Source organism: Passer montanus, unplaced genomic scaffold (assembly GCF_014805655.1).
Source record: "Passer montanus isolate IOZ18808 unplaced genomic scaffold, ASM1480565v1 scaffold33, whole genome shotgun sequence".
NCBI classification, from domain to species: Eukaryota; Metazoa; Chordata; class Aves; order Passeriformes; family Passeridae; genus Passer; species Passer montanus.
In genome coordinates, this window is record NW_024368041.1 from 3829487 (window position 1) to 3842550 (window position 13064).

At 34.8% G+C, this 13064-nt stretch overlaps 1 protein-coding gene across 3 annotated transcripts in view; it reads right to left on the reverse strand.

The window, feature by feature from the left end:
- TAF2 (TATA-box binding protein associated factor 2) overlaps positions 1-13064 on the reverse strand; it is a 60136-nt gene that overhangs the window by 23295 nt on the left and 23777 nt on the right. For all 3 annotated transcript variants that reach the window (XM_039715393.1, XM_039715392.1, XM_039715394.1), the window contains exons 13-20: positions 10978-11092; positions 10777-10886; positions 9953-10018; positions 7792-8044; positions 4299-4439; positions 2845-2955; positions 1406-1599; positions 714-853 (exon numbers count right to left, since the gene is read on the reverse strand). In XM_039715393.1, the coding sequence (XP_039571327.1) occupies positions 714-853; positions 1406-1599; positions 2845-2955; positions 4299-4439; positions 7792-8044; positions 9953-10018; positions 10777-10886; positions 10978-11092 (1130 nt within the window). The remainder of the gene's footprint in view (positions 1-713; positions 854-1405; positions 1600-2844; positions 2956-4298; positions 4440-7791; positions 8045-9952; positions 10019-10776; positions 10887-10977; positions 11093-13064) is intronic.

Consider the following 13064-nt stretch of genomic DNA (forward strand, 5'->3'; position numbering starts at 1 on the left):
CACAAATCTAATGAACAAAGAAAGACTAATCCAAATAAATGAACAGGACAATATAATACTAAATTAACTTTATGTAATGCAAATCACCGATGCTGTAATTTCTAACTGCCATTAATAATCTGTCAGGATTGAGTATCAATTACAGAGCATGTAAGAAACTGTCCAGGGATTTTTTTTTTCATAGACCTGCAATAATCAACTAGAATAAGGTAATATTAAAAGAAACTAAACATCTCACAAACATAAGCTATGCATAAAGAATGGCAAAACAGAATCAGCCAAAATATCCCTAGAATAACCTAAGTTTCTAAAATTTATAACCACAAGATACATGCAAAAAGCACAATTAAGATATCAGGAGGAAAGTAAAGCAAAATCAATGACTTTGACTAGCAATTATGGCTGAAATCAACTAAATCCAAGTCACTGAAGTGTTAAAGCCAAATTACCAAATCCCCTTACTGGCACTCATTATTTCAAAACATTGGTATCTGATTCAATTTGCAAAGCACTGAGAAACAATTCTCAGCACATCTTCATAACACTTGTACTTGCTGGGACAAAACAATGATAGAAATCTCAGTTTCTTATTAATACACCTGTCACCATACAAGCTCTTCTGGTGGACACTATTTCAACCTAATACTAATGAGGTAAGTGTTACATTTGTATGAGAATTGTTACAAAATGTCAAAATACTTGGGAAAAAGTACCTTTGGTATAATCAACAACAGCCTCCAGCGCTGCTATCCGGACATCGACGAAGTGCCCGTACTCTGCGTAGGACTTGAAGAGAGCAGGATCACTGGGGACATGACCATTCTTCTGAAGCACTCGAATAGCTTTTAAACAGCTAGAAATGATAGAAGAATAAAATACATATCAGCTTTATGGAGTACCAGCCAAGAAAAATAAAATTATTTTCTTCCAAATCAAGTACTGCAAATCTTCTGAATTATGTTATCCGCATTAACATGTCTAATATGTTACAATTTCTTTCACAGCACTAACATACAGCTCTTATTATCTCTGAATTAGGCAGAAACACAAACAAAATTTTCCATCCTGTCAAATCCATTGCTTGGTGTCAGTACAGCCATAATAACTTAGAGAAATCACAGCTCAGATGATGTTGCATACCCTACAGTTACTGTTACAAGGCAAAACTTTCATAAATGCTCCTCTTAAAGAGGCATGGGATGATCAAATTATGACTGCTACTAAAGGTCTACATTGACAAAAATTAATGCTGAAAAGTAAAGCAATCAAGACAAACTTGCATTATCAGCTTTTGAAACTTGAAAGGAATTTGACATTTAAGATTAAGACATACAAGCTAAAATCTGAAAAGCTAACTACAGAAAGGTACACAAAACCCAAGAAAAGCAGTGTCATTAAACCACACCTGACTGTGATAGTATGCCTGTAACTGGGAAGAAGCTTCTCCATGTTCAGAAAACGGGTAATTTCCTCAAGAATAAGTCGTACATCAGGATTTAAGTTATCCAATGTTCGAACTTCATTGTTCACACTGACTGCAGGAGTCACAGAGTTGGCTAGGGCATCAATCAGCTCAGCACGGTAGTAGTTGTCTGAAAACTACATAAAACCAGTATTTAACACAAGAAAATACAACAATATACACCCTTTCAAAGCTAAGAAATGCTTAAGCCCTGTTACAGAACAGATTTTAAAACCAAGACCATGGGAAAAACTGCATAAGAAAGGAAAACAGGAAAAAAAAGGTTCTGAAAATCATACTATTAACCCAGCCAGCAACTTCATGAGCTTCTGAAGAGAATTAATAAGCTCACTGCTGCTTAGTGAAAAAAAATCTAACTTCTTCATCCACCCCCCTTACCTGGGCTCATAGTTTCACCCCTTCCATTATGCTGTCTTTTGCATCTGTTGGTTGTGTTAGTAAGCAGCAGCACATATAAAAAGAAAATTTACAAAAAGCAGGAAGAAGTACTGGACTTGAGTATTAGTTACTCAAGAAGGGACACATGGAAAGGTGAGGCTGAGATGACAGCACATGTCACCTCTTTCTGTGACTACTGATACTTGCATGCATGTGTTGAACTCTCTACCTCTCCCCCTCCATCATCCTTATTTCAGTAGCAGGTGTCTTGTTACTGCATGTCCTCTACACACAATAAAAAATTAAGTTTAAGACACATTAGACTGGTTCCACTTCACTGTGGATACTTAATTGGGAAGATTATGCTAGGCTCCTAGCTATAGAGATGGAATTCTGTATCATCTCAGGATCTTAAAGGTCATTTAATCATCCTTCAAAAGTGGTCTGTTTGGGAAGGAACTTGGGGTGATGACATTTCCAACTCAGATGGTTCAGTTTAGTGATGGAACAACATAAACCCGTGGTTCACCTGTTATTTAACCAGATGAAGACAATCCAGTTCTGTGAGCTAGAACTCAGAACACAGTCTAGAGTCCTGTATAGTGTTAAAAAAGATTGTTTCCTTTCCTTGCTCTTTCAAATACTCCTCTCAAGGTGAAATAAACAGCAATAAAACAGTGCTGAACTTCTCATGCTACATTTTCTCCAAGCACTCAGGTCTTTTGAAAGAAAAAGAGTAAAGCAAAGAGTACACAAATGAAGACAAGATTAACAACAAGCACACAGAGCTTTGAAACATCCAAGAAGTGCTGCCATAGAAATGTCAGCTACAGAATATTCTCTAACATTTACCACATCGCCTTTTTATCAGTTCTGAGCTAGGTATTTGAAGTAGTGGCATCAAACATCATGCAGTGTACTAACTAAAACTTTTTTCACCAAAAAAAAAATCAGTAAGAGATTAAAATAAACACTGTCTTTACCTTATTCTTCCTGTTATCGTTATACTTGATCAAATCCAAAATGAACATTAAAACCTCCTTAGGACAAAGGTTGTGAACATCTCTCAGAAGGGCCATGGCAACAGGCATAGTCTGTGTAACAAAATTAATTAATATCACTCTTTATATTATTGAAATGATAGTTACATCCTGAAAAGAGGTACATCCTGAAAATCAGCACACAACAAATTTACAATAGCAGGTGTCTGAAAAGATGTATTTACATAATTTTTGAAAGTCAGACCATGTACTGTATAATTTTGAGATCAAATAAAATATGTAGTTATTGCTCAGTAATTAGACACAATACAGACTTTTAAAAAATAAAAGTATATCCAAAAAACAGATTCTCAAGTCAAGACACTATCAAAAAGGTACCAAATGAAAAACAGTGAGACACAAAAAATGACGATGGAACTTATTTTGAGATAGATACTGAATTTGAGTGTTTTCATGTGAACACAATGTCTAAACTTCCATTTTCACTGAGACACACAGACCCAACAGCGTCAGTGAAGCCTGAAGAATTATTAGCCAGACAGCTGTTATTCTGATAAGGTATTTATTTCAGAATGAGCTAAAAGCAGATCTCTAGGCTCCACCCAACATAGATTTAAGAATCTTATTCTAGACCTACAAACTTGGCACACAAGATTAAAAAGGGAGAAAAATGTAAGATATAGTGGCAAAGAATGAACAATGACAAAAAAAGCAGAAAATAAAAAAGAAGGTCCAAGAATGACATGAAGAATGAAACAGCTTTGGACAGAGTGAAAAAAACAAAATTTGAGTCTTCTATAAAATCAGTAATATGAAATCTATGAAATAAGAACTCAATCACCCAGTCAAGTGAATCTTGAGAGAAAAACACTGTCATTAATCTTGTTATCCAATGAACAACCATAGGTTACAGTAAATAAACCTGTGCTAACACCAAAATAAACAGTGGCAATATGTGATGGTGACAATAGAAAGAAGAGGATAAGAAGGATTATGCAATGTCTTGAACCAAAAATGTCCACCAATTTAAGAGTTGTAAGATTTCACTTGCAGTACGGCGTAAGAGCTATTAAAGAATAAAGGCAGTTGCTGAATTCACCTAGAAGATAAAATTAGTATCCTCCTTACAGCACTGTTTAAGAAGGAGCTCACAAATAATTGCAAGTAATTATATAATAATATATAAGTCTCCATTCTTCTGAAGAAACTGCTAATTTAACTTTAGCTAATCAGAAAAAAACAGCTAAGAATTTGTTAATTGATTTTAATAAGATTGAACAAACTGAAGCCATATGAGAAAGAATCAGTTACTTTGATTTTTATTAAAGAGGAAATCAGGTTTGTGCTACCCACATTCCTGTAACTGCCAATTGTAGGAACATTTTTGTATTTTTGACAATTCTTTTAAAACATTCATTGAGAAAAATAAATTTTACCTTTTGAAGAAAGTAGCTCTGAAAGTTCATGAAGTTGTTGGTCTTCACAATGTTTGGACAAGTCTTACAACAAAACATTCGGGTAAAAAGTGACTTCATGGCTGGTGGTCCTGTCCACGTACTTACCATGGAATTTGCAATCTGAATAATAGGGGGAAGGGAAATCATATTAACATGACCACTGCAAGTTTAGTTTGGCTGTAGAAAAATACACATTTCCCATAATCAAAAAGGGCAATTGCCAAGAACATTCTCTCCTTTAAATAGATACTTACTTTCATGAGTGTATTATCTTATATTAGCTAAGTTTTCACTGTCATTCCCAATATATCTTATCTACATTAAGGTAAGTTTTATGGAAATTGTTCCATTTGGAAGACATCTGCAACTAACTATCCTTCCATGATAAACTTCTGTTCTTAATTATTTTCTCTTTTATATATTTTAGATGAATATTCTTTGTTTACTAAGCCAAGTTCTCTGACTCTATGGAAGCCAGTGATGGAAGGGGATTTTGCAATATCAACTTCCCAAATTTACCCTGCCAGTAACCTCATCCCAGACTATACACAGGCCTCAGCCACCCTAAGAATAAAAGACCACCCCTAAAGTTAAAGACAAGGCAGCTCCCTCTAATTGTCATTTATTGAAGACTGTGCACTGAGAAAAATTTACTGCTATAGTCTGCTTTGGTGTAAGACAGTTAAGGTTCCACAAAGACAAAACTGCTTTTTGTGCCTTCCCAGTATCCTGGGTTTCATCTATTTGCTGTAAGAAGCACTGAAAGCCTGCAGACAAGAACACCTGTGCCTGCTGATGGTTAATCTGCCTGATGTGTGTGTATACAAACAAACGGGACCGATACACCCTACAATGTAGCAGGAATTCCCATTGTTACAGACCCACCACAAACTAAGAAAAAATCTGTTCTTACAAAGAAAAACCTGAATTTGATGAATTCCTTCTAAATTAGGTAGCTTGTTTCAAAGGCTATTACATATGCAGTAAGTGAAGAAAAAGCAAGAGGCAATCTGAACACGTACAGTAATCCACTTGACCATTGCTTTTGGAGAAGTGTGGTGCTTTATTACTATAAACCACGTTTCCACCTAAGTAAGGCTTCAAAGGAAAGTTAGAGAGGGAAAACACTGCAAGTGATCTTCCCCTTGCAATAACTGAAGTGTTTAAACTAAAGATGCAGGTACAGCTTTTTCTGAAAGCTACAGTAACTCTTCCTGCAGAGGAAGATTAATCCCAAAGACTGCTTAGAAACTATGATAAAGAACTTAAAACTATAAATTCAAATTTATGTAGCAGTCTCCAGTAAAACTCAATCCCCAAAATATCAAAGTGTACTATGTTTACAAGATATTCACTGTTCTATTAATAAGAGGGTGTACATTTTTAAATATTAACTTCATATTGTAAGCATTTATTTTCACAAAGTCTGTAGATAAACAACTATTTTCAATTAAAATCAATAGTATTATTATCTTTTCAGTATTTTTTTGGTCTTATCATGTGTTGTGACCCATTTGATTTTCTCTTTACTGACAGAATCTGATTTTTCTACTTAGTCTACTGAGACATTACACATTCTGAACTAAATGTGTAATGTGAACTAAATAACTGCACATTCCCCATACAGTAGCACAAATTACCTTGTTGCATTATTTCTACTTAAAAAGGCAAGAGGCACACTCCATTTCTACACCACTCAATTCAGTACAGCATAAAAATGTAGACTAAGTTTAACTGTCATGCACATCTATGAAACTCCTCAATGTTTGGGAGGGTGAAGTTTGTGAGAGTAGTGTTCCTATTGCAAAGTTTATAACACATCACCTACACTGCAATGGATCTGAACTGGGAAGTCAGCCTGTGTACCCCCAGGAATTAAGATTGTGACATCATCTGCTCCTGTCTCTGTATTTGTTATTTGTCCTGAAGGACTCAGGAGTGAGACTCACACTGTGTGTGCACACATGTTGACACATATCCTTCATTTATCAATGGGGATTTAATATGTCACCTGGATATTTCACTGCTGAGAGACTGAAGTCCTTTTATCAATGAGGTATATACCAAGAAAGTACAGCAAATTCAGTTTGACAATTGCATTGTTACATATCATTTCTCTGTATCAACATGAGTACACTGAGAATATTTGGCAAAAGTAACTGCAACCCAGCTAGAAATTGTCAATCAACAAAAAAGAACCCTCCTCCTGAATAATCAAGAGGGACTTCACTTTTTTCAAAAAAGAATACAAATCCTGAATATTTACAACCTGAGAAAATTAAACTCAACAACAACAGGAAGTTATTCTTATTAATGTCCTGTTGAAATCAGTAATAGAATGCATTACACTTTCCTCCCAGGTAACTTACATAAACATATCTATAACTTTGTTCTGTCATGCTCCTTCACCTTGATTTAATGTCACAGCCATACTTTTCTTTCCATACAATTACAACTGAACAAAACCAGCCATGATTGTCTGCAGCCCAACTGCCTAAGAAGTTAAAGTAAAGACAGAAAAAACTATGGTATTTAAATGTTGCAACAACTGCTCTTTTACTATTTATCTGTGGAATATATACTATTAAATATTCCAAGGGGATTTGTTATAAAAAATGCATATTTTAAGTCAGATACTGGCAGCACCAATCCTAGAACATACACTGGCAGTTTTACATCAGTGTTTCATAATATTAAAATACTTTGTCAAAAATACTGTGATTTTGATTTTCAAAATATGGTTGAAGGCTTTATTTCTGTACAGAAACTAAAATATTCCCAACAGGTACACAGCAGAAAACAAGCTATATGTTAATAATCTGAACTCTATAAATTGTCAATCAATATGTCTTCATGTGCATAAAAGTCACCAATATGCCACTTTAAAAATTCTTGTTCTTCTGTGTTTCCACCTACTTGTTGTAAAATTAGGGGTTTACTAATTTTCATTCTTAATGCTAATTTTATGTGTAAGAAAAAAAAAAGATCTTCCCTTTTCAAGGCAATTATTTGACTTTTTAATATTTAACTGTATACCAACTTGATGTTTATTTTTTGACCCTATTCAATCTGAAGTTCAATTAGGAAAAGATGAATTTCAGCACTTCAGAGTTCTCAATAGACTGGCCAAGGAACTTCCCACTAAAATAATAAAAAATATACTTTGGTTCTGAAAAAAAATGAAACAAAAGTCTTTTATTTCTGCTACTTAATGAAATCTGGAAAAATCCCTTGTGGTTTTCTTGTCTGACATCTCAATTTTGACAATTATGAAAGCCTTCTGCAGTCTCCATTTACAGACTAAAATAATACAACTTTCCTTTCAAATCAGTCATGTTAAAAATACTTGGCAAATACATTTAAGAAGCTAAATCTCAAGCCAGTTTAGGAACTGTGATGCGTTTTGACCCATTTTCAGCCATTTACAAAGTCTAGTGGATTTCCTCCCTTACTGCCATGCACACAACCTCACCTTGGCAAGGCAGAAGCAGGCCAGCATCCTGACCCGGTAGAAGCATTGCTCCTGCTCCAGGATGTCAGTCAGCGCAAGCCGGGATGCCGGGGTAGGGAACTTTTCCAGTGCCAGAATGGCTTCTTCTTGTGCCACCACATCTCTCTCATATCTCAGCTGATACTGCCACATGAAATCAGACTGTTCAAATTCCACCTTCCTCAGTACTGACATATCAGGATCTATTCTTATCCAGAGCAAGGGGGAATCAGCACTAAGACAGACATAAAAAACATTAACAGCTTACAAAACTTCAAGACTATAGAAATTCTAAAGATATTCTAACTTGTTGTGAGTTATTTGTAAAGTATTTAAATTCAAAGAACCATAAAAAAATACAGATGGGAGAGAACTTTTGAAAGTCTCCTGCTCCAATCTCCTGCTTCTAGGATGGCAATTCGACAGCCTCCCAGAGCAATCTGTCCAAACCTCTAATATATCAAAATGAATACAGAGGTTTAGTATTTTGTATATGGTAAACTACTGTATGATCCCAGTATATTTAATTCTATTTGCTTGGATGCTACAATTTTCCTATCTGATAAGCACTTTATTACCTTCTAAAGGTTAAGACTACCAAAACCAAATAATCCAAGAAAGAATATCTGGTGGTAAATACACTTTTAAAAAATCAATAGATGTGAAACTCCTTTACAACCTCTCACACACTATGATGTTGAAAGCTGACAAGGGCAACCATGAAAACTGTTATAAAAATCGGGATTAAAGTTATCCCCCAGATAAAATGACTGAGTTGGTATTCCATCCAAACATACATTTTATACTTTATTATTCACATGGCACCGTGACTGCAGAAGTGATTTATAGGAGCAACAAGCACAAATTATGCAATACATTTTCTTACTCATTTTTCCATATAAAAATCACAAAACCAAAATACCAACAAGGCATTAGGAGAGAGTTTGGACTGATGAAAAGAGCATAATTATAAATATGATGTATATTTCTGTATATGTTTGTAGAAAATCCAGAATTCCTTCCAAGTTAGTAGCTAGAGAAGAAACAACAGTGAAAGAGTGTATACACAAGATTTAGAAAATAGAATGTGTATTATCCATCATACATGCTTGGAGCAGAGGAGCCTAAACTGGACAGCAGAATGACCACAGCACAGATCAGGTTATCAGGTAAAATGAAAGTGTCTCATATAAAATCCTATCCCAATTCAAAGGTCATTCTAAGATCACTGAAGTCTCAGCTCAGGGTAACGCAGCAGGGACCTGATCATAACTGATCAAAAATAGTAACACATATTTAGGGTAATTATCCTCCAATACAATTAAACTATTCATATGTCAACTCTCATATGGAAATTACAGCAATGACTTGCTCAATGTAAATATGTCTTACAAATTTTTTTCTCATCATGTATTAGATGAGGTTAAATTTATGAGAATCTGCAACACTTTTAAGATGACAAGCAAACTACCCTTCCTCAGAGAGACACCACTGACTTTCAATTGCAGATTATTTACTTCCCTCAGCCAGAAAACCAGGTGCCAACACCTCCCCTGTCTCTGAGGGTACTGCTGGCTCCAAGTCAAGGAGGGTAAAGTAGGTATTTACATTCAGCAATACTTTGCTTCCAAAGAGCTTAACAGTTCCAACTGAAATTAATGTTAGTGTGGATTTCAGTATGAAGCACTTCATCATTACTTTAATCTAGAGAAATTTTTTTGTAATTACATATTTCAGGAACCTGTCTGTATTAGTGGCAGTTAAATGGTCTTCATCAAGATCCAATAAAAATTGCCCTCACTTTGTTTCAAACAAATTCTTGTTTATGTTTTACCTATGAAGTCAGCTGAAATGCATCACCAGAAATGTGTTAGAGTCGAGTAATTTATTATCACCATATCATGCCCAAGATTTTTTATAAAATCTGATTATATTGGTTAACACATCCTTTTTACACTTCACCAGCATTTCCCCAGCTACAGCAGAAAAGTTTCAGTAAAGACAGAGAAATGTGGGATAGTCTTGAAAGTTGTCAGTCATATAATAAAATACAACTTTATTATCCAATCTTCAAAACAGCATGCTTTAGACATGGGGAAGATGGCTCAGACTCACACTGAGAAACTCCAACAAGCCAACTTACTCCATAGCAGAAAGGTCCATGTCCACCTCTTCTCCATTCATCAGTGGAATCTTTTTCTTCTTATTTCTATTAAAAAAAGGGGGAAAAAAAGTGTTATTTACCAGACTGGCAAATATATGTTTATAAACAAAGTTTAAAACTGCAAAAGTATTCTGCGCATTTCACCACACAAAAGCATAATGCTCTCTCCAGCAAAAAATAATCACAAATTTGAGCTATGTATCCATTTCTATAATTTGTACTCCCACTATTTTTACAATTACACATAAACATAGACGTTTGAGAAGTAGAATTCAAAGTAACCATTAAATGCATTAGAAGATGGAGAGACTCTATGTGGGAAGTATGTCACTCTTCTTACTCCTTAGGTTTACCTAACAGGCCCAGCACTCTTCACCTGAGGCACTCCTCTGGCTTACATTTGTCTTCCCTCGTGTGGGAAGTATGTCACTCTTCTTATTCCTTAGGTTTATCTAACAGGCCCAGCACTCTCTTCACCTGAGGCACTCCTCTGGCTTACATTTGTCTTCCCTCTAATTTTTGATTCCCATTCAAAAGCATTTTGAATAATTTGATTAATTAGAGTCTTCATTCAACTTAATTCTACACAAATTAGGTCTTCATAAAACTTCTACAAAATTACATACAATTAAGAGCTGTGTAAGGCTTCTTGTTGTCCTTAAATAGTATGAAATTCTCCACTTACATCACAGGTAAATCTTATTTAGTAAGATTAAGAAGAAGCATATATTTATCATCAAATGCCCTGCATGTTTTCATAAATCCATAGTAAAAATACCTGCAGTTAGTATTTTAGCTCTTACCTTCTGCTTTTAGAATGGCAAGGTATATCATGCTTAAGACTGTTTTCTTCAATCTGCAATGTATGGTTGAATGAGCCATCAAGTTCTTGCACTGTCACTTTAAGAGGACCCTTCAAGTTCACAAGATTTTGTTATTAACATTAAACTTAATGTATACACCACACTTCTACAAGTAGGTAAAATATGGAAAATGGACCTTACCACATATTTCTGAGTCCCAGGAGATGTGTAATCTTGTTTTATTTCCAATTCCAATACATTCCGTTTTCTATTAAATGCAAAGCTACCATAAAATTTTACCACTCCACTCTGATCCCTAATAAGCAGTATAGGAATTCTAGTGCACAATGCAATAGTTATAAAAAGCCATAATTCTCAATTCTTAACACTTGCTTTATGCTTCTTTATTCCTAGAATTTCCCATTCCAAGAAAATTTGGAAATGAAATCACTCATGTTCATTCACGAAATTCTTTAAATTTTTTTTTCTTTAAATAGCTCTTTCATGTCCAGTCATGTCTCTTATGGAGAAAAACCAAAATGAAATTAAAACTACCTAGTACAAAGAAATTAATTTGAAATGAAAAACTATTCTGGACTCCACCACATCCAATGTCCTTGGCATGCTCTCAGAAAAAGTAATTGTGTAAGACTTCAGTAGTTTCAATATGGTTTTACTATGTATTTTAGTTAAATAAAACTAAGGGGAAAATGCAGACATTAGTTTCTGTTTTCTACCCACACTACATTTAACTCCATTATTTTACTGCAGTTTTCCAAACTGGGTCATGTAAGCATTCACATGTGTGTGTATATGAGTCCACATACACATCAAATTATACAATATGAATGATAAAAAGTAACAATCTCACTGTAAATTTTTGCCTAGGCAATGATTTCTTCAAGACAACTTTTCCTGTGAATAATTTCATCATTCATTTTGACTGGTAGTAAACTAAAACACTAAACTGAAGCATTTTAGTTTAATGCACACTCTCACAAGTGTCTGACAATATGAGACAAAAGAAAAGGAGGAAAATCTGTTCTTTCATGTCCCAGCATTTAAGGGAAGAGCTGGCATATTCAAAAAGACTTCTCATACAGGGGTTATTAACTTTCCTCCCAAAATTTTACTATTTGGCTAAGTACCTCACACTGGTTCATGGATGCTACCTTCATGAAGCTCTGGGGCTTTGTCATCAGGCACAGTTTAAGACATTTTTAGTGTTTTTTCAGCACAAGGTTTACACTCAGCATCAACACAGCCCTTGCTAATGGCATAAGACAGCACTAGTTAACAGCAGTAAGATTTCCTCCCAAACAACATAAAGACCTTCTGTGATCCTACAAGGTGGGAAATCCATTGTCACAGGAACAGCAGTGTTTGAAGCAGGGTAGGGAGGTTGCAATCATAGGATTAAATACAAGTTATAGCTACCAGGATCAACCCTGGGGCCAAAGTATGGAGAAGATTAAAATAATCCCCAAATATGTGAAGTACAATTCTTTCTTCCTTACAGAACAGATGCAGTTAAGATTCACCCAGCTCAGACAGTAATGCTGACATTTAGGTGTCACTGCACTGTGAATACAGAACTCCTATTTTTCTTAAGTGCTTGGCACAGCAAGGTATGTAAATTAGAATAATGTATATTTATACTTTATGAACACTTCTGATGTAAATAAAATACTAATCTCTCAAATTACTCTAAAAATACTATTTATACAGTGCTTTTTAGTTAAGATATTGAGATGCATGAACATTGTTAAGTCAACTCAAATAAATACCTTCTTTTGTTGTCTGTTACAACAGTAAGGTATGTTTTTGCTGCAGTCACGTACAATTCTAGCCTGGAGTCACATTAAATAAAACTAACAATGAAACATGTTAAATGGAGTCACTTCAAATTTCCCTCCATATCAATTCAAAACAAGAAACCCTGTTTCTTGACTAATATCACTCAAATTTGAAAAATCAGCACACAGAGGTTTATTTTATCTGAAACTGTGCTATCAACACAAGCTACCAAGCTATTAAAGTATATTGTAAACGAATAGTCTGTGCTTTAGGTTACTTATTTCATGGTGATTTACTGGAAATCACATATTAAAATGCACCAGACTATAGCATTTTCCATGTCCCAGTTCAGCATATTTCTATGGGCAGTGTCCTCTGGAATCCTTTTAGTATAATTTGGCCTTAAATTGCAGCATAGTTCCTGTGCTTCTTTCAAAGGAAAACTTAAAATAATGAAATCCCTTCTAGCAAAGAACATGCTTAAAAAAGCC